General features: G+C 45.5%; 1 protein-coding gene across 2 annotated transcripts in view; it reads right to left on the minus strand.

The window, feature by feature from the left end:
- The window catches only part of UCK2 (uridine-cytidine kinase 2), a 42,195-nt gene that overhangs the window by 8,667 nt on the left and 11,942 nt on the right, over positions 1-21,586 (minus strand). Inside the window, exons 1-3 of one of the 2 annotated variants that reach the window (XM_053245120.1) lie at positions 9,486-9,564; positions 2,746-2,905; positions 1,957-2,053 (exon numbers count right to left, since the gene is read on the minus strand). In XM_053245120.1, coding sequence (XP_053101095.1) covers positions 1,957-2,053; positions 2,746-2,797 — 149 coding nt within the window. In that variant the 5' untranslated portion in view covers positions 2,798-2,905; positions 9,486-9,564. Of the gene's footprint in view, positions 1-1,956; positions 2,054-2,745; positions 2,906-9,485; positions 9,565-21,586 lie in introns of those variants that run through there. The other variant, XM_053245119.1, reaches the window with a different exon arrangement.

Here is a 21,586-nt window from a genome sequence, read left to right on the forward strand (position 1 = left end):
AGTGGGGTCCCTCAGAGATCTGTACTGGGAATGGTGCTTTTAAATTTATCCATAAATTATCTAGAAGCGGGGGTAAGCAGCGAGGTGGACAAATTTGCAGATGATACCAAACTCTTTCGGGTAGTGAAATTCAAAACTGATTGTAAGGAGCTTCAAAATGATCTCTCTAAATTGGGTGTGTGGGCAACAAAGTGGCAAATCCAGTTCAATGTTGGCAAGTGTAAAGCGATGCACATTGGGATGAAAAACCCTAACTTCAAGTATACGCTGATGGGATCTGAGCTGTCGGTGACTGACCAGGAGAGGGATCTTGGGGTCGTGGTGGACAGCTCGTTGAAAGTGTCGCCTCAATGTACGGCAGCTGTGAAAAAGGCCTATTCCATGCTATGGATCATTAGGAAGGGGATTGAAAATAAAACGGCTAATACTATAACGCCCTTATACAAAACTATGGTGCGGCCACACTTGGAGTCTGTGTACAATTCTGGTCACCACATCTAAAAAAGGACATTGTAGAACTGGAAAAGGTGTAGAAGAGAGCAACCAAGATGATCAGGGGGCTAGAGCACCTTTCTTATGAGGCTAGGCTACAACACCTGGGGCTATTTAGCTTAGAAAAAAGAGGATTGCAGGGAGTCATGATAGAGATCTATAAAATCATGCATGGTGTGGAGAAAGTGGATAGAGAGAAATTCTTCTCCCTCTCACATAACAATAGAACCAGGGGTCATTCCATGAAATTGATTGCCAGGAAATCTAGGACCAACAAACGCAAGTACTTTTTCACACAATGCATAGTTAACCTGTGGAATTCTCTGCCACAAGATGTCAACAACCTGGATGGTTTCAAGAGAGGTTTCGATAATTTCATGGAGGAGAGATCTATCATCGGCTACTAGTTGGAGGGCTATAGGCCAGCTCCAGCCTCAAAGGCAGGATGCCTCTGAGTAGCAGTTGCAGGGGAGTAACAGCAGGAGAGAAGGCATGCCCTCAACTCCTGCCTGTGGCTTCCAGCGGCATCTGGTGGGCCACAGTGTGAAACAGGATGCTGGACTAGATGGGCCTTGGGCCTGATCCAGCAGGGCTGTTCTTATGTTCATGACACTGTTTATCTGAAGGGGAACACACTGTAAGTTCTGCTGTTAATCACACCTTCATGCCTGACAAACACGCTTACACCACTGTTTGTATGAAGGAGGAGGCACTGTAAGTGTGTTCCACAGCAATTCTGTGAGCTGCCACCTCAATCAAGGTGGCAGCTCACAGAATTCCTGTACAACACGCTTATGGTGCCTCCCCCTTCAGACAAACAGTGGTGTAAGCGTGTTTGTCAGGCATGAAGGTGTAATTGACACCAGAGCGGCAGGACCTTCTCGCTGCTTTTACCCTCTTAAGCATGAGCCCTCATATTGTCTGACCAGAGCTTGTGTGTCAGCAAAAACTGATGTAGGAGAAGGGGGGAAAGCAGTTGTATGCTAGCCATGATCTGCCTAGGACAGGGTGAGACATGCTTTCCTCCACCCTCGATATGGGTTGGCTGCTGCTGTGCTACCTAGATTGTGACTTGCACACAATCACTTCACCCTCCTCCTACCTCAGTGTTTACCAACACATGACCATTTCTCAGAAGCACGCACAGGGTTTAGAGCCTGGTGGGACACTCCTCCTACCCAGCTTCTGGTCATTAGAACAAGCCTACTATTTTGCTCAAGCTAACCAATTCCATATTGGTTTATTCCAGGCTTTGCAGTACAATTCCATATCTTCCCAACTCCTCCAAAAAAAAGGGGGGGAGGGAGGTTATTCCAACAGCAAGTGAGTGGAGATGCATTGTTTATGTTACCACAGGTATCCTGTGGCAAGGGCTCACTGGTGGTTTCCACTAAGGAGAAGCCATCACAGACAGACAGCATTACATTCCAAGAACAGAGCAAGGATGGGGAGAAGCAGACTTACCGAGAATGGGAAACAAAGTCATAAACTGGTATCTGAACTGTTTTCCCCTCTGTGATTTCCCTGAGTGTTTTAAGAATCAACTCATTGTCAAAAGCATCTGTAGAAAAAATAAGAGACAAAGTGTTAAGTGGGCATAGCTCTCACTATGGGGCAGACCTTCTTACTGATCCTTCCTAGTATGAGCCTCAAACTATGCAGTCACTTGGATCAGCCCATGCTACTGTGTTCTTACACAGCTCCTACTCAGTTTAATGAGGTTTAGATGGAGGAGCTTCCCACTCAACTGGAGGATTGGTGTGGGGGAGGGGGTGGAGAGATGGGGCCTTCTTGGTTGCAACACTTCTGCTGTGGAATGCCCTAGTGGGGCCTGCCTGGCTTCTTTATTGCTTAGTTTTCTCCTGTTAATGGAAACATGATTCTTTAAAGGAAGGCCCTTGGGGAGGTGGAAATTTGATTATAAATGGGGTTTCCCTTTTGTATTGGTGTTTTAGTTTTCCCAATATTGCATGTTTTTATTCAAGTTTTGTTAGAAATGGATTAGACCCATGTCTCCCATTTCAGCATCTTTGATGGCACCCGTAATCTAGCAGATAAGGTAGCTGCTTGAGCTCTAAGCAGTTCCCAAAGCTTCCATCTTGAACAGGGCAGGTTACTGCATTACAATGATTTTCCAGTCTCCCAAGATTGCCTTTGGAAAGTCAAGGGCAGAGACTAAAGAATAGGTTTCTACCACTACTCAGGGGTGGTTTTGCCTCTCCATGCCCTTCCCAGCCTCCCATGGCAAGTCACCTGGGTGGTCAAAGTTGAACTGGCCCTTGAGGGCTTTGGCTTTCTGCTCCATGGTGAGTACACGGTAGAAGCTGTCCTGACTCAGAATGACAACCTGTTTCTGGCGATGGTCCACCTCATTCTGTCCCAGCAACTGGACAATTTTGGCACAGACAGAGGACTGCAGAATATGCAAAAAGAGAATGAGTTGAGATCCTGTCACTGGCAGAAAAGAAATTTGAATTTGAAGAACTGCAGGGCAAAAAGGTGTCCCTCCAGCTGTATACATTCCACTTCACCTGACTTTTTTTTTTTTTTTTTAAAGAGCTCCTCTGGATATTTAATGAACAAGGCTCTGTGAACAGCTGGTCTGACAGGGAAACATCCATGAGAGAGGAATCAAACATGGCACACTTTTAAAAAACAAATCCTCAGCCCCAAATGTTCCAGGCACATTTCCCTTTCATTAACAGACAATTACATCATTCCAGTTTCCCTCCTTTTCGGTTTATTGTTACTGTTTCTGTTCCCATCTAGGGGAGAGAAGGACAGTCTCAACTCCAAGGTTGGGGGCCTAGTGGCAATCCCCTCATCTTCTTCCAGGGGCCCTGGCTTCATGGATCCAGCCTGTCTCTGACCAGCTGCCTCTTTCCCAGATGGATTTTATGCATTTTGCTGCCCTCTCAGGTCAGCAACCCATTATTTTCTTTGTCACACCACAGTACCCCAGGGCCAGTCTGCCTTGCTTCTGGGATGATCCACTACCATATTGGATAACCTCATATTGGGTGCTAGAAGCCACAATAGTGCCGATTTGAGTGAATAATCCACCAGGCTATGGTCACAACCCCATTTCTGTATGGAAGAAGCTACTGGAAGGAAGACATCCTAAATGCCATCCAGCAAGGACAAGAAATTCTGATAGCACATTATAGGCTACTCACTACAGGTTCATTTTTAAGAAAACAGGAAAATTCCAAATGATTTGGAAAATGGTACAGATGCAAGGACAGTGTTGTAAGTAACATACTAAAAGTCTGAACATGTTGAGTTGAGCTCCAGCTGCCACCTTGGAAAAAATGGCAGCCATAAATAATTTTTCATAAATATCTCAAACCCTTGCTCTGATGGGGAACTATTTAATGTGAAAATTGTAGTCAAAATCTCTATAAATATGTAGAACTGAACCAAGAGTTTTGCTGCAAATGAAAGTTTTGTGAAATGGTAAATTATGGCAACTCCATAATTTATGGTCAGTCATAAGAGGCGGAGGCTTTATGCCCTTCTTTTTTGTCAAACAAGTTCAGGAACACAGGGAGAGGGTGTATGCAAACAGTGAAAATGTACTTCCCATGTAATCATTTCCACACCACCCAAGAGGTAGAGTAATGGCTTTAAAAAACAAAAAATGGTATCCCCGTTAGATCGAATCCACAACTTGTAATTTAGAAGAATCTTATTTTCTTCACAATTTGGCTTGCGCTAGTAGTAACTTTGCTCAAGGACACCTATCTGTTCAATATGCTCATTACATTTATCTTAATTGGAACGTTGGAGGCCACTGGCAATGCTGGGCTTCTTTATTTGAAGAAGTGGAGACATGTCATTCAGGTCAATATATTCAGACAAATCTGGTGGGTTTGCATTAAGGCATTACTCTCCATGGTGTTGGCCACAAGATGTGGAACATTTCAACCTAACTTTCTACAGCCACATCCTGGCCCACATTCTTTTGAACAACTACATGCAACAAATATGCAGGAGAGTATTTTCAGCAGGTGGTTTGAGTTTTGGAACGGAAGCAACCTGGTGGCTGATGGTTTCAAACTTGCCCCACCACTGCTGGACTTGTTGGTACATTCAATTTGTAAACTTTCGAAATTCTTTAATTTTCTTATTAATGCTATTAATTGTTATCATTTGTTAATCTGATCTGTGACTACAATAAACATACTACTACTTGGTACATTCAGAATACATGCTGGCAGGACACAGCAATGCCGCAAGCTGAAGCTTATTTCTTGTGGTAAACCACTGTAAAGCAGTTGTATCAATGAATGTTAACAGACGTTTCCTTTCCTGGTGCACATACAAGGCCAGAAGGAAGCACACTCCTGCATCATAGAATGCATCATGATAATTGATCGCTATTATAGTCAAATTAATATCACTTCATTTTATGCATGGCAGCTTCATTGAAAAGAGAAAGTGGGAAAGGACTAATTTCATACTGGAAATGGTTTAGTCGTTCCTGCAGCACATATTCTTTGAAAAAGCAGTAATGGATCAACTGGACAACTGTGCCACAGATTATTATACTGATTCTAATAGTGGAAGTATTGATTCTAATAGTGGAAGTACACTGTTACAATGTTTCAGCTGAAAATTTGCAAAGTTTTGGCTGATAATTTGACTCATGGTCGCTTTACCTTTTTCAAATGCATCATGAGTCTATAGTTTAGTTTAGTTGTTTATTTACGATCTTAGATCAAACATCAATATACACAGAATATACACAATAAAAAGAGAAAACAATAATGGAAACAAAGTCTAAAATGTCATCAAATATATAAAATCAGGAACCTTTGACAGTAACCGATTGCTGTGCTCTAGCTTCTCTTAGTTTGGTCAATGTATAACAAAATTTAGCAACCGCCAGGGATATTGTTGGGTCCCTGTCTTCTAATAAGCATATAAGAATTGTCTCCACTGAGTGGCTTTGGAGATCTTTCAGATACTGAGATAAAAATAAATCTCTTTCATCAGTATAAAGTGGACAATGTAACAGTGAATGCGACAATGTTTCGGGAGCAGCTCCGCAAAGGCATAGTCTCTCCTCATAGGGTTTTTTCTCAAATTTCCCTACTAGCATCGCCGAGGGTAAAGCATTCAAGTGAGTTCTTGTAAACGCCCAGCGCAGCTTTGGTGAATAGATTGTATAGAAATAAGAGGCTGTGACCCAATCTTTCTTGGTGCTTAGGAATTGTAGCGGCCTATTTATAGAGGCCCTTGCCTCCTGGAAATTTATGTCCCTAAGCCTTTGTTTAACTAGGGATCTTGCCGTTGACTCTCCCTGTTCTAACAATTGTGCTGGGCAGAAGCCCATCTTCCGGAGTCTTTCCTCAACTGTCATACACCAACGGGGTTGTGGGGTAGCGGCAAGGAGATGAGGTATAAGTCCTGCAAGGTAAAGATAAGTCTTAATCCAATACAGGATAATGAGCAGCCAGGCCCTGGTCTCCAATTTCCATAGCCCAGTTTCCAGCCGTATTAAGGAGTTTGGGACGCATTTTGGTACCCCCAATAGTGATCTCAGAAAGCCCGATTGTACTTTTTCTAAAGCTTGTAAGTCTTTTGGCGGTCTAACCTGAATCCCATATAGCAGCTGAGGTATCACTTTAGCCTGAAATTTCCAACCGCCACTCCTGTTACTATAGACACAATCTTGTTCAAAACTGGGAAGGAGGATAAGCCCAAAACCACTAACAAGTTTCTGAATATCTGCATCATCTTTGACTATTGCAGTTCCCTCATATCATGCTGTTTTGTAATACCAAAGGTTTATGCTACATCATCATCATCACATTTATATCCCACTTTTTCCTCCAAGGAGCCCAGAGCGGTGTACTACATACTTGAGTTTCTCCTCACAACAACCCTGTGAAGTAGGTTAGGCTGAGAGAGACGTGACTGGCCCAGAGTCACCCAGCTAGTATCATGGCTGAATGGGGATTTGAACTCGGGTCTCCCCAGTCCTAGTCCAACACTCTAACCACTATACCATGTTGGCTCTAAGCTGTCACATATGTTTTCTGTCATTATCTTCCATAAGTAAGATATTTTCTTCATGGAACATATCAATATTTGTTTCCTCACCATGTCAGACCAAATTCCTCCCCAAAACCTGTCTCCTTCTGATAGTCTTGTTGCTGACAATTATAGTTTCAAGATTTAACATGTCTTGCAAACACCGTTAACATGCTTTTGCGTACGGGAAGTGTCCATTGGTGTGAAAACATGGAAGCATTTCTTGCGCACAATGAATATGTAGGTTCCCAATGGCCCATTTTTTCTGCTTAGATGTAGCATTTCAAAATCATCAGAAGAATTATATTGACCAGATCATCTGTATCTTCAAACACTTCTTCAAATAAATAAGTCCAGTACTGTCAGTGGCCTACAACATTCCAATTAAGTTAAGGTGATGAGTATTTTGAACAGATGTCTGTTTGAGAGATGCATGGGGAGGAAACTAGTTTTGGTCGCCATTTCCCCAAGACGGTGGCCAGAGCTCAACACAAAGTGTTTGAGACTTTTTGTAGGTTACTTATAACATGGCAAGATGTCCTTGGCATTTGTACTAATTTTCAGAACTTCTGGATTTCCCCCCACTATTTACCCCTAAATTACTAGACTATTGGTAACTTGAGATGAAAGCACATCACAGCCTCAACAATACATCTGTTAAGGGTATGACCCTTAACTTCTGCAGTTCTCCAGCATTTTGGAGCTCAAGTTAACATGGAGGGCCCTTATCACAACAATATTAAACCAAAAGGGGTTGGGGTTTTTTTGTTTATGGAATTTAGTTACATTGTGAAAAGGCTATGCCTACAACTCTGATCAGGAAAACTCAAAATTGAGAAACTCAATGGAGGAAAAAGAAACAAAACACCATTTATAAGGTTAAGAATTCATATATAACTTATGTCTATGAGCCGCCAGAGAACACTTGTTATGGGACAGCTATATAAAGTTTATTTAGTAAGTGCAAAAATAGATCAGTAGACCAGTCCAATTCAAATTGCACACTTATTGCCTATACCAGGGACTACCACCATAAATATTCTGGGCAGGTTCATACAATACTTTTCAATGTGTGATTGTTTATATCTGGGGGGTTTGCAACCATGTGGAATACAGATTTATATGTGTGTAGAATTAATCATCTCCCTCACAATTTAGGAGAATGCCACTCCTGCAAGGTAGGTTGCCACCACTTGAAAACTGAACTAAAGCCACTGACCAGGCTCAGACACAGCTTCAACAATCCAGAACTGTCTAGCTGAGACTTACAGACACTGTACAGCCAGAATCCACACAGCCTGGCTCTAAAAAAACCCAGTATATTAGACTAAAAACAAGCCATCAGTTGAACATGGGGAAGAGTTTTGCAATTAAACCTCCAGAACTTTCGAAAACCAGACTAAAGCCACTTCTAATTATATGAAATTTTTTAAGAAACAAAGGTTGCACACAGAATAAGGAACTGGGAAAATAGGTGAAATTAGAATTCAAAAGAAACTACAAAAAAACCACCCCTAATTAACTAGCACTGAGTTTTACCGTAGTCTAGCAGTAGGCAGGTCCTTGGCTGAGAGAGCATTAATCTTTACAGTGTCTCCCTTACAACACCAGTAGGAGCTGAGGACATGGTGCCTGAGACATGGTACAATGCATGACTGGCCTGGTGACAAAGTGGCTGAGGAGTCTTGACCCCTATTTTATAGCGATGTGCATGGAACCAGTTCAGCACCCCTTTTCTGGAATGCCAAGCCGGTTCGAAGGTCCAACGTCTGAGCTGGTTCAGAGTGGTCACTTTAAGGGACACATGTGTGCCATGTGCATGGGCCATGGGTGTGACGATGCTGAATGGAGCTGCAAGCAAGAACACTGCAGCCCCGTGCCCACACTGTTTAGGAGAGCACCAATGGAAGGGGAGTGGTGGGGCAGGTAGAAAGCACCTTCTCTGTCCCTTAAAGTGACTCCCGCCGCCACTCACCCTCCCAGGAGTGCATGGAACGGTTCCATGCACATCCCTACTATTTTATAGTGATTAAAGGGTGGAAAGCTTTCCCATTCTTCTATAGAGAGCTCTGGAACCCAACTGAAAGAGCCAGCATTTCTCTTTTGTAATGCTGCTGGTCTTAGGCTAATGCAGGTTTGAGGTTTTCCCTTCGGACTGGAGGCTCCTCCTCAAAGGGTCTGAACTTATATGTGTAAAGGAAGGTCTCTTGTTTGAGCTGGTCACCTATGGTGAAAGATGGTTTTAAGGCTATCACTTAATTGTTCTGTCCCTTCAAAGACAAAAAGCAAGGCTTGTCTTCATTCAGTAACAAAAGGAAGGCATATCCCAACATTCAGAGCACTCAGGATGGAGTAGATTATATTATTGAGGCAAGATGGAAATCTATGTAAATCCCACTGAGCTCTATGAAATTTTCTCCCAAAGACTCCATAAGACCTGGCACCTGTTTATGTTCAGTCCTGGAAGATGTTAAACAGAAAAGAGACAAGCACCCCCGATCATGTGCAGAGTGCTTTCTCCACAATACTGAACAGTATTGTTAGTTATATTTTCCCCTCTGACTACTTAAATTAAAGGACAGTACTGAGGCCTCAGCACAAACTCCTAGCTATCACAAACCCTTGGCTATAATCCTTTCTGGTTTTGCTCATGCACTCCATCTCTATTTTCCTTCCCTCCTCACTCTGCTTTTTCTCCCTCCTTCTGAAGCCCATAGAGATAGAAAAGAGCACACCAAGCTTTTGTTCTGGACTGCCACTCCCCACCCCCACATTGCCTGGCAAGACTCCAATGTCTTTAACAGCTTGTCTGGGAGGCAGAAATGTAGCCCATTGCTTTTTCCATTGCTGTTAAAGGCACTGGAACTCTGACAGGAAAAAATCTGGCAACCTCATTTGTTCTTTTAGTAGCAACTTTGTACCCCTTAGGATGGCAATCACATTTGTTAACTCACCAGCAGAGTTTCTTGGGTAATCAAGCATCTTCATCTTTGATCACCTTTGTGAAGCACCAGGTGGTCCTTGTTATTCATGGGGGTTCCGTTCTTGCCTACAGGCATGAATATGGAAACCGCAAATAATGAAACCTTACCTCTATGGGAATCTAGGGTAAGGTTCCCAGCAACAGGCCAAAAAAATCAAGGTGGGGCAGAAACAACAAGAGAAAAACACAGCACCTTATTCTCCAGGTCTCCAGCAATCAGGGGCGTATCTAGGGGTAGGGCAGGCAGGGCACGTGCCCCGGGCACCACTTGAAGGGGGGAGCCATTTTGTAAAATTATTATTTTTTTAAAAAAAATGGCTGCCAAAAACAAAATGGCCACCGTGCATGCTCAAATGGCCTCTGTGAGGCTCTAGGTCATGCCAGGCTTTGCAGAGGCCATTTGAGCATGCGTGGTGGCCATTTTGTTTTCAGTAGCCTTTAAAAAAAAAGATTATTTTTAAAAATGGCCACTGCACATGCTCAAATGGTCCCTGCGAGGCCCTAGAGGCCAGCGGGGTGAGGGGGAATCTTTGCAAAAAAACCCAGCCTTTAGGAAGCCCCCCAAAGGGGCTACGGGTAAAAATAATAATAAAAAATATATAATATAAGACACTGTACACATATTCAGATTGGCACTATGTACAGAGAATCAGGACTTGTGAATACTGAGCTGATGCTTATGACCTAGGATTGTATTCATTTGCTCTTACTTTGCTTCTTGTGATAAGTGACTTAAATGTGATGTCTTGCTAATATGGCTATTAATGGTGAGTTTGTCTTTGAATCAGTGTGAAACCCTTAATATTAAGGCCCACTGGGAGTTTCTTGCTTTCTTTCTCTCATTTTAACTGTCTTTCTGAAAGACTAGAATATATTCCAAGCAGTGACACTGTTTACTCTGCATATCCTTTAATTATTTACAGAGTATCTGGGAAAAGTCAAATTCTCCATTGATTTTTAAAACTTATGTAATGGTGATGCTACAATGCATAGTAGAGAATTAGACAGGCACTTCTGTTTAGTTTTCCAAGTACATCTCCACATAGTATTTGGGTATTTCATGAGCCCCCACATACTGAAATTTGTAGTTTTCCAGCATTTTTTGGTCTGGCTAAGTCCACTGCTAAATAGTTTTTGAAATATTAAAAGATTAACGAGCTTCTTGTATTTTTCAGCTGATATTATGGTAAAGTTATCTGAAAGATGGGTGTCAGATGCTTGGACAGGGGGCACAATTTCAGTGTTTGCCCTAGGCGCTATTTTCCCTAGATACGCCTCTGCCAGCAATGACCCCCAAACCAGACAAATTTTATACAAGTATTCACTATATGTGAGCCACAAAATTGCTCTTTGCTGTAAAATGGTGGCAGGAAGTGACATTGGAATTCACTTCCAGATCATTTCCGGCCACTCAAAACCATGGATAGGCGAATTTCAGCTATTTTTCTAGCCATGGATAAAGACCCAACTGCAGTTACATGAAACTGCAATCCACAAGTTGGTGGATAACGATGGCCACGTGTATCGATATCCGAAAGCTGTAATGTGTTTGGTTTTCCCCTTAGCCTTTCCATGTCATTTAGGTAGCTGATCAGAAAAAGCCTGATTGGGAGGAGGACGGGAGGGATCACCTGCTTGTTGGGGAGACACAGAGAGTTGGCATTTTGATCCCGAGGGGATCAGTTTTGCTTTCTGTCTGCCCCTGCCTCCTCAATGGAGACCTTCTGAGAGGGATTCCCCCCCAACATGTCCCCTGTGTGAGCAACCTCCATTAGGAGAAGGGTGTGGGAAAGAGCTGACCCCCAAAGGAATAAACACAAAAACTAAACAGAAAAACCTCCAATGGCTGAATTGGAAACTCAGAAAAGGTTTGGAATGTTTGTAAAAATTCAAACAGTGACTCCTTGCCTACCCTGATACAGAATAGCAGGGAGGAAGAAAGAAAAGAATTTTCTAGCCCATTATTTAATGAAAATACGCTGAAGGAGAAGGAGCTCTGGAAATGCAATGTCTCTCGAAGCAGACAGGACCGGAACTGGGGAATGGGTGCCACCTAGCTATTACATGCTATCTGGTTTAAAGTTTTAACCCTGTCCTCTCTCTGAGCATGAAGTGGATATTAACCTATTGTCTAGGATGAGATCTGTCACCGTGGAAAATGTGGGCAGGGGGGGAGCCTACCCTGCTCTTAATTCTCCTGATTAATATTACTCCTCTGAAATTGTCCTGTGGGGTAAAATATACAGGTATCTCTATGACAGGCAGGCAGAGAAGTCCAAACTTGACACAGTCAAGAGAAGTTTTGCTGAAAGGGGTACCCAAAACAGTAATTTTAGTTGAGACTCAAGATGGGGAAAGTATGAGAAAATATTTGGTAAATAGCATAGCACCTCCCCCCATGATAGTCCTTGAAATTTGGGAGTCTACTGAAAGAGTGGATATATCTATCAAATGTAGCGTTGTTGAGAACCAATGCTTCCTCCAACCACACCCACACATCCCTAACTCAGACTCCAGTACTAAACCTGCTTATGGCGCATTTTCAAGACTAACAGTGTCCCAGGCAGCTGCAATGGAGTCACCATTTCCCACCCAGCTGAAGCTGCTTCTGGGCAACACAGTTTCCTACTGAGCATGTGTCATGACCAACCTTATCACAAGTGCAGGCTGAAAGTGGCAGATTAATCACATTTTTAACAAAAACTAAGGACAGTTTACATTACTACTATGGCAAAGCACATACCAGACATTCCCTTTGATCCAACACACAAAAAACTGTTTACCAAAAGACACAGAACAAATGAAGAAATCACTTAATAAAGTCCAACCCCAGCAAAGCCTATGAGAAAAATGACAAAGATCTTCAAACTGCTGGAGTCACTCAAACTTTACACTCCAACAATCCATTTCCTATCCTTATCCTTTCTACCTCAATATCAGCATGGTTCAAACCCACCTATCCTACACTGCCAAGTTTCAAAATCCATCAAGCTGTTTTCTAACTGCAAGCCATAGCACCTATTGCCTCCTGATTTCTGGCTATAATGTCAGTATATTATCTGTCTGCTTCTCCTTTACCATATGGGTGCTATTAGAGCCCTATAATTCTTGACTGTCAGAATACAACTAACATGCTTTCACTCTTGGAAGCCACTTCCTTCCCACTCTTTTGCTTTGCCTTGTTTTATGTACTGGTATATTTTCATCTCTCATTCCACATTGTCTCTCTGCCTTTATCAGCCTGAGATTGCTACCTCTCAGTATTGACATTCCAGCTGTGAGAAGGGACTTCTCTCAGCAGATAAACAGGCTGCCTTGTGTCCCTTTCCCCAAACACACACTTCCCAAGCCCTTTGCTCTTCTTGACTTGCAATCTTTTGCTGCAGAGTAGGATTCAGAATATGAAGGAGATTTAAACAAAAGGGAACTCATTTACTCCACTGTTCTTAGGCCAGCTATGTCCACCACGCAATTAAGGCAATAAACATGTTTTGTCCTTAACTTCCCAAAACAGAAATTTGTGAGGCCACTGCCTCACAAATACTGGTGACTTTTTCTTTAACATGGATGCCATCTGGACCAGCCAATGTCAGTCTTAATTTGTTGTTTTAAACAAGGGTATAAATATTATAAATATGCTAACAGTTTAGAATTAACAGTTATGTAATTAACATTGTCTTCTGGGTAGGGAAGCAAGGCTCTTTGGATTAAGGATTGTAAGAATGGTTTTCCCAACACATGTATGTCACTGTTTATCAAGTAACTTCTCTAGGGTCAAAGAAATCTATGCCTTGGCCTACCAGGAGCCAACAAGAATAGACACCCAAGCCTCCCATCCATACTACTACTGCCCAGGTACTCAAGAGGGTCAATTCATTTGCTATGAGGCTTTGCCTTCATATTCATATCACACACACACACACACAAAAACCAAGTTGTTCTAGTAAGAACTAATCAGCCTACTTTCCTTTCACTTTCTCTACATCTGGACTAAGTTTGGTGCAAATCGAGATCCACAAGTTAGATCTCTTGCACCTCAAATGTTCATGTGTCCGCCATCTTGGATCAGGGTGGATGTCATCATTACAAACTGCACCACTGAGGTATCCCTGTGTGTCACTCACTACAGCTGTTCCAAATTTGCTTCAAATCAGACAGTCCTCAAGTTAAGCCTCAAAAGTTTATGCATCTGCCAACTTGGATCGGGGTGGGTGACATCACAAAATACGCCACTGGGGCATCCCTGTGTGTCCATTCAGCTGCAGCAAACTTGGTTCAAAATGGTTAGACTGTCCGCAAGTTAGTGCACTTGCATCTCAAAGGTTTACATGTCTGCCATTGTCATGCCTCCACTTGAGGACAGTGATGAGTGGGGGGCAGGGAACTTACCAGGAAGTGGGGAGGTGCCTGAGCAGGATCAACTCTGTGATTTGAATTGGGAGGTAACTGACCAGGGCAAGTGTTTGTTGCAGGAGGGGCCAGCGGGGCCAGATGATCTTTGAAGAATCAGGATCTGAGCCAAAGACTGAATGGATCTGAGGATCTGAGCCACTATCTCCTAGAGGATGCAGGCAGGAAAGACGTCAACAGCAGGTGAGGGAATTATGAAGAAGTAGTAGACTGACAAGATGACAGCAGAAGCTGGATTGAATTTATGGCAGCTGGCAGGGTGGAGTGTTGATTAAGTGAACATGGCTGCTGCCTATAAATTTGGCAGCCTGTGCCTTGAACAAACTGCTGGAAACAACACGTCTAATCTGCCTTGAGCTTTTGTGGGTTAGTTCGTGACTCTAGAATTTGGACTTCTGGAGTTTTACTGGAAAGCCTGGGTTATCGGATATGTACTGGGACTATGGTGCTTTCACTCCTCGTTTCTGGTGAGACCATTAAAACTTACCATTTATAAGTAAAGCTGGAACTTGAGCTGCAGTTATAACTGGCTATTGTGTCAAATCTCTGGAAAGCTTCTTCAGGAGAGTGAGCTCGTTACAGCCATCTTGAATCAGGGTGGATGACATCGTCACAAACTACACCACTGAGGTGTCCCTGTGTGCCACTCACTGCAACAGTACCCAATTTGGTTCAAATGGGTTAGGCAGTCCACAAATTAACCATCTTGAACCTCAGATGTTCTCATGGCTGCAATTTTGAATTGGAGTGAATGACATCACCACACACCACACCATTAGGGCATCTCTATGTTGTAGCAAATTTGGTTCATATTGGTTAGGTGGTTCACAGGTTAGCCCACTTATGCCTCAAAAGTGTCATCCACCCCAATTCAAGATGGTGGACATCACAAACTACATCATTTGAGGTGCCCTTTGTTTCCCTACAGCTGCAGCAATTTTGGTTCAAATCAGTTAAGCAGTTCACAAGTTAGCCCACTTGCGCCTCCGAAGTTTACACATCAACCATCTTGAATCGGTGTGGATGACATCATCACAAACTACACCCGTGTCCCTATGTGTCTCTACAACTGTACCCGATATGATTCATATTGGTCCAGGAATTGCTAAGTTGATATGGCGGGGGGATGACACACGGACACACACACAGAATGCCGGGTGATCTCATAAGCCTACTGGAAAGTAGGCTAAAAAGTCATACAAGGGTTCCTTATGAGAAAAATTGCAAATTTGGGGGGCTATTCTGACGATCATCAAAAATCAGGCTAGCCTCTGCTAGCCCGATTTTTGCCAGTCGTCAGAACCACCGGGCTTGACTGCGAGCCCGGTGGTTCTGGAGCAGGTAACCCACTCAAGAACCCCTGCCCCAAAACCAGGTTTGCGGAGCAAGTACTCCGCAAATCTGGTTTTTAGAATCATGAGTAGCCGCGGCACGGCTTCGTGCCGTGCCTACTCACAAGTAGACCTCCAGAGGGGAGGCGAAAAGCCGCCTCCCAGCTCTGAGGGTCTCTTCAGTATGCCCTGCACGCTCACGCAAGGCATACTGGGGCTTCCGGGGGCTGTGTGGCCCCCGAACTCCCCAGCCCCCGGCGGCTCCATCTCAGAGCTGGCAATTGTGCGGGCGGCCGATCTGGCCGCCCAGGGCTCCCTCCCTGCTCATGAGCAGGGAGAGCGGGCTTAGCCCGCTCTTCCCACTCACCGCCCCAAACCAGATCTCACAGATCGTGAGACCTGTCTTCTAAGATCGTGAGACCTTATCTTCTAAAAAGCATGACAAAAGTGGCATTACTCAGGTTGTGGCAACATCCCTTCCTCATCATCATGCGATCAATGGGTTCTTTTCTAGGCAGTTATCAGGACAGGCACCCTGGTGGGAACAAACAAACATAGAACATAAGCCAAGCACCTTCAATATTCTTTTTCAATGGCACATAACCAGAGGGTAAGAAGAAAGGAAGGGCATATGTAATATCCAAGCATGTGCTGTGGGTTGGTTGCTCACACTCCAAAACCTCACTTTGAGGCATTAGACAGCACACTATTCCAAAATGGCCACTAGTAACAACATCTGAAGTAGTTCCCCTGGTGCAGCTGTTTAAAGCAAGCAACGTTCCTGGAAAAGATTCAGTAATAGTTGAGATGATTAGAGATAATTTGGACTGGTGTGAACAAATTGGACTGGTGGGAGATTGTATGTTGCTTTTGTGGACTTTAAGAGTGCTTCTGACTCAGTCTCCAGGGGGAAATTATGGCACAAGCTGCTGGACTCCACAACTGACAGTCATCTTTTTCTATTAATCTATAAAATATATGAAGATTCTTCTTTGAAGTTATGGTGTAATTCTCTAGATAATATTTCAGTTAAGAGAGGAGTCAGACAAGGTTGTAACTTGGCGCTGATATTATTTAACTTTCATATTAACTCATTTCCCACCTGAAGGATTTAAGATACAATCCACCAAAGTTGGCTGATAAGCATTTACTGATTCTGGTTATGTGAATGATGCCATTCTGCTTTCCCAGACATCGATTGGATTAAGGCAAGTCTTGTTGGCCCTTTCGTTGTATTGTGATCAGCAGGCACCAGAAATAAATTACGATAAATACCTAAAATAAGAAAATGACTTGAATGATCATAAATTGGAGCAGCTTACCTGCTTTAAATATCTTGGTGCTGTTGTGGAAGCATCTGGCAGTAGAACAGCACATTTAAATTATATTCTTCAAAATGTCCAGAAGTCTATATGGGCTGTTTTATTGATCCGAGGATGCTCAATTTGTTCCCGCTACAGTTAAATTATGCTTAGCCAAGTCCCATACGCAACTCCAACACCACAAGTTGGTATGTATACAAACCCTGAAAAACTTGAAGCTCAATAGTCAACATTCTTGAAGAGCTTATTGCAGGCACCACGTTATTACAAATGCACAAATGAGACACTCCCAGACCGTCTCCCTGATGGAATGGAGGGACTCCATGCGGAAGCGCTGCTTCTGAATGAAGCGGTTCAACCGTCTGAGATTTAAGACCGCGCGCCATGAACCATCTCTCTTGAGCACCAAGAACAAAACGGAGTTGACGCCATGACATAATTCGGTCGATGGCACTGGCTCTATTGCCTGGATATGGAGCAGGTGGAGGATAGCCTGCTCCATCAGACGTTGCTTGTTTTGGTCCCTTGACTTTGGAGAGATGACGACTTGGTAGTGTAGTGAACTTCAGGCAATAGACTAACCTGAGAGTGTCTAGAACCCTTTTGTCCTGTGTCGCCCTCGCCCACCTGGAAGTGAAGTGCTGCAGCCTGGCCCCTATCAGCAGATAGTCAATTTTGTTTTCGGTTCTGTCGCCCTCCGGACTGGGGAGCCGTGTATTGTCAGAACCCTGATTTGTTCTTCTGGTTCCCGCGGTTGTTGGTTCCCCACTGAGGTCGTCCCTGGGATCTGTTGGGACATTGGTCTAAAAAACGAAAGGCCTGCTTAGAGGAACAAAAAGGCTGTCTGTTATTGCGGAAGCGGCTACGGCCATCCCTGTGCACTGCAGACATTACCTTTTTCTTATCCTGTGTCTCCACTAATACCTCGTCCAGAACTTCCCCAAAGAGGATGCCCCCTTTGAAGGGGGTGGAAGCCAAACTGGATTTGGACTTGTCGTCCACTCGCCAATTTTTCAGCCAAAGTGACGTGTGCAGGACCACATTGGCTGCCATAGCTCTGGAAGACGACTGAATGGAATCCAGACTTGCTTCCACCATGAAGGCGGCGGCCTTTGCCAGCTTATTCAGACCTAGCCTATGTGCCGGGTTTGATTTTGGTGAGGAGGTCCTTGATCCACAATACCGAGGCCCGGGCCATTATGGATGTTGAGGCAGAGGCCCGAATGGCGGAGGCTGACGCCTCATGAGCCTTGTGCAGGAGAGCATCTGCTTTCCTGTCTTCTGGTCCTTTAAGTTGTTCATCCCCCTCCTTGTTCATAATGGCCCAAGAGACCAGGGCCACCACCGGTGTGTCCACCTTTGGTACCGAGATCTCTGCCATCGTCTCCTCGGGTAGTATATAGAATCTCTTAGGGAAGGAGCCTGAATGTTTAGTGGAGGCAGGGTTTTCCCATTCAGCCATCATAGTGTTACGGAAAATGGGCGGGAACGGGACCATCGGCTGATGCTGACTAGTGGAGGGGAAAACTTCCTGTGATAGTTGCCTGGCAGCCTCCTGTGTTTCAGGCGAGGAGGACGCTGCGTTAATGACCCTCATGGCCTTTGAAAGGAGAACCTCATAAGCCTCCTAGGAGAAAAGCCTCAGAATGGAGCTGGGCCTCTGAGGGACCTCTTCTTCGGAGAGCTCCCCTTCCTCATCAGATAAGGCATCCCCACTATGCTCACTGGGGTTGGGTCCCAGATTTGGAGCAACCCTTACCATGGCGCTTCCAATGGACCTACCATGAACTGATGTGGGGATCACCACTCCTCTCCCACTACTGGTACTGGGGAGGCTGGTACCCTGGGCATCTATGCCTGCATCAACTGATGATTGGTGACGCCTCCTCCTGGACTGGGCTCTGGGGGGGCTGCCCCGTCAGGGCTGCTATCGGAGGGTGAGGAGGAGGACCTGGTGCGTGAGCGTCTAGTTGAAGGCTGAGGTGACATGCTTTGAGTGGTCCCTGTGAACTTTCTCATTTCCAGGGCCACCATCTCTTTGACAGAGCGTGAGAGGCCCCTGGCGCTCACGCTCAGTTCTCTGGCCATCATGTCCCGCACCCAGAGGGACATATCTTGCTGAAACTCAGGGTCCCCGCGCATGCCACTCACCTGGTGTCAATCCGGGGTGCTGTCTACATGCTGCTGCATTCTCCCAGTGGCCTCCATTCCGTGTACAGCGCGTGGATTGCCATCTATGGTCTCTAGCGTCTCCCTTTGTGGGCACAGCCTGGCCGCCCGCTCCTCGGCCGCCGAGCAAGGCAGTGTGTCCAAACGGTCATTGAGAAGGCGCCATGCCAACTCTTGCCTTGTCTCCTTGCGGGTTCTATTGTGCGCCAGGCCTCCCAGGGAGAGGGCGAGGGGCCCCGAGGCTTCGCCCATTCTGTCAGGTGCTAGGACAGTAGAGGCATGGGTGAGAGGCGCAGCGGCTTCGCCCAGCCTGGCATGCTCCAGTGAGAGGTTTGCGTGGGTGAGAGGCGCAGCGGCTTCGCCCAACCCTCTGGTCACATTGCTTAGGGGGGAGGTTGCCAGCCCCCCCAGTGGCACCTGGAGCCATCCCCATTGGTGCCATCCCCATTGGTGCCATGCTCATTGCCCGCGGGGGGGGGGGGGTTAGCCGCCTGCGGTCTTGGCAGCATTGCGCTTGTGGGGAGAGGCGGCGGGTTTACAGGACCCACGGCTTTCTGAACTGAGGTGCCCGCAGGGCCACTGGTCAGAGTAGGGTGAATTACATCCACCTCCGTGTTAGGCCAGGCACGCACTGCCCTATCGCTGGTCCCCGGCGCAGAGCTGAGGGCCGGGGCGGAAAACAGCACGCTGTGCTCCGGGCGCGCTTCTAAGTGGCTGCTCCCCGCCACCCAACTGATTGGCGCACCCCCGAGGGTCGGGGAGGAACGAGCTGCTGTGGCGCAAAGGGCTGCACCAGAGTCTTCTCTCTGGTCGTTGCTGCAGCCGCCACCGCAGCAGGAGCCAAGCCCGCAGGGGCAGCGGTGTCTCCGCCAGCCAAGAGCCCGCGCAGCCGGGCAACTGCCTCCCTTGAGAGGGGCAAGGTTGGGGGATCTGGAGTTACTAGGTCCCCGCCTTCCCCAGGTGATCCGCTGGCCACATGTGCCCCCATCTCCAGAGTGGGCGGAATCGGGGGGGCAGGAGGAACGAAGCTTTGCTGGGACTCCCAGGCTGCTGCAGAGAATCGCTGCAGACAGCCTGGATGAGAATCCTTTCGCTTTGCCTCGGAGCAGGGGTTGATGTGTCTTGCTTTCCCTTGTCCCCTTTTTGTTGAGGGGGCTTCTTTCTTTTCCCTGTGCCATGTGGGTCAGGTGAATGATGGCAGTGCTGCTTAGCAGTCTTTTTCTTTGCCACCTTACTTCTCCTCCACCCCCGTGCTCTTGGACAAGGAACCAGCTAGGGTGTCCCCAGCCTGAGAAAGGTCCATCCCCAGGGACAAGAAAGGAGAAAAAAGGCTCACCAAAGATGGATGTATCTAGACAGAGTGGGGCAGGAGCCCAGGTGTATGTCTGATCAGAAGCGTAGCCAGGAAGGAACTGGGGGAACACACCTGAGCATGCTGGGAGAAGGGGACAGACCTGTGACACCTGAAAGACCTGAGACTTCCTGTCTATTGGGAGCAAAGGAGTGGAAGATAACCCTGTGCAAGCCGTGACCTCCTACTTCGAGGGAGAATAATCTTATTCCTTTTTCTATATAAAATGCATTGAGAACTTTTTTGTTGAAAAGAGATATAGAAATATCAGAGGGAAGGGATACATCAAGCACTGTCCTGCCATGCCATCTGTCATTTTGATGGGCCTTTGGCTAGCATAGCTATAAACTTGCAGGCTGCACAGTGTTTCTTAATAGGTTTATGGTGCCTAATACAGCAAAAGGTGTAATGCTTCATCTTCTTCTCTAACAACATGCTGGCTCAGTCACAGAAAGCAAGCTTGCTAAAACATTCCTAGACACCCCCAAGGTCTTCTGAAAACATGATATAAGCTCTGATGCACCCATTTCATTCCACCCCACACAAGGTTCTCAACCCTATCCTATTTACCTATTGGGATGAAAGGCACATCTAGCTAAGGTGAACAGGACAAGGATGAACTCCTTTGTTTATCTCTCTGTCAACAGAAAGGTGTGGTCAGCATGCCGCCGCAGAGCAAGATGCTGGCTATTTCCAGTCAAAACACTATCACTGTGTCTTTTCCTTGGATTCACCAGTTGCATGTTTGTACATTTGGGCACTGACCACTCCATCTTGCCTTGCCTGGACATTTGCTCCCATTCCGCTTGTCGCCTCCAGATCGGCCCTTTCCCCAAGCCTGATCTGCGCAGCACACTTGGTTGCCAGATACTGGTCTCCAAAGATCAGACCCACTTTGGATTTTGCCTGGCTCCAAGACCATCATTTGGCACTTGGGTCCCCACTCTAGCCTTTTAGCTTCCTGCCTGTCTCAGAGGAGAGAGGTCCCTCAACATCGGTCAAGTTACAAGGGTCTATATGCCTGACTGGATGGACTTAGAGATTGGCTTGAGATTGAAATTCAAGTCCATTCAAGGCTGAACAGAGATACAGACTTGGAGAACAGCTTTGGGTTTTATAGGGAGAGCAAAAGAGGAGGGGAGCAGGGGGGGTTGGAGCAGAGATTACTCTAAAACCCAAAGCTGTTCTCCAAGAGTAATCTCTGCTCCAAACCCCCCTGCTCCCCACCTCTTTTGCTCTCCCTCTAAAACCCAAAGCTGTTCTCCAAGTCTGTTTCTCTGGTCAGCCTTGAATGGACTTGAATTTCAATCTCAAGCCAAATTGCCTCTTTGTGAGGGGTAACTTAGTCCTAGTGATTTGTTAGTCTTGTTAGTTTTGCTAGTTAAATATTGTGTTGCCTATTAATCATATTTCCTGGACCCCTAAACCCTAAAATAAACCTGATTCTATTTTTGAACTTCACAATCTGTCAGTTCTTTCCTAGATCAAA

This window comes from Hemicordylus capensis, chromosome 4 (assembly GCF_027244095.1).
Source record: "Hemicordylus capensis ecotype Gifberg chromosome 4, rHemCap1.1.pri, whole genome shotgun sequence".
Lineage (NCBI taxonomy): Eukaryota > Metazoa > Chordata > Lepidosauria > Squamata > Cordylidae > Hemicordylus > Hemicordylus capensis.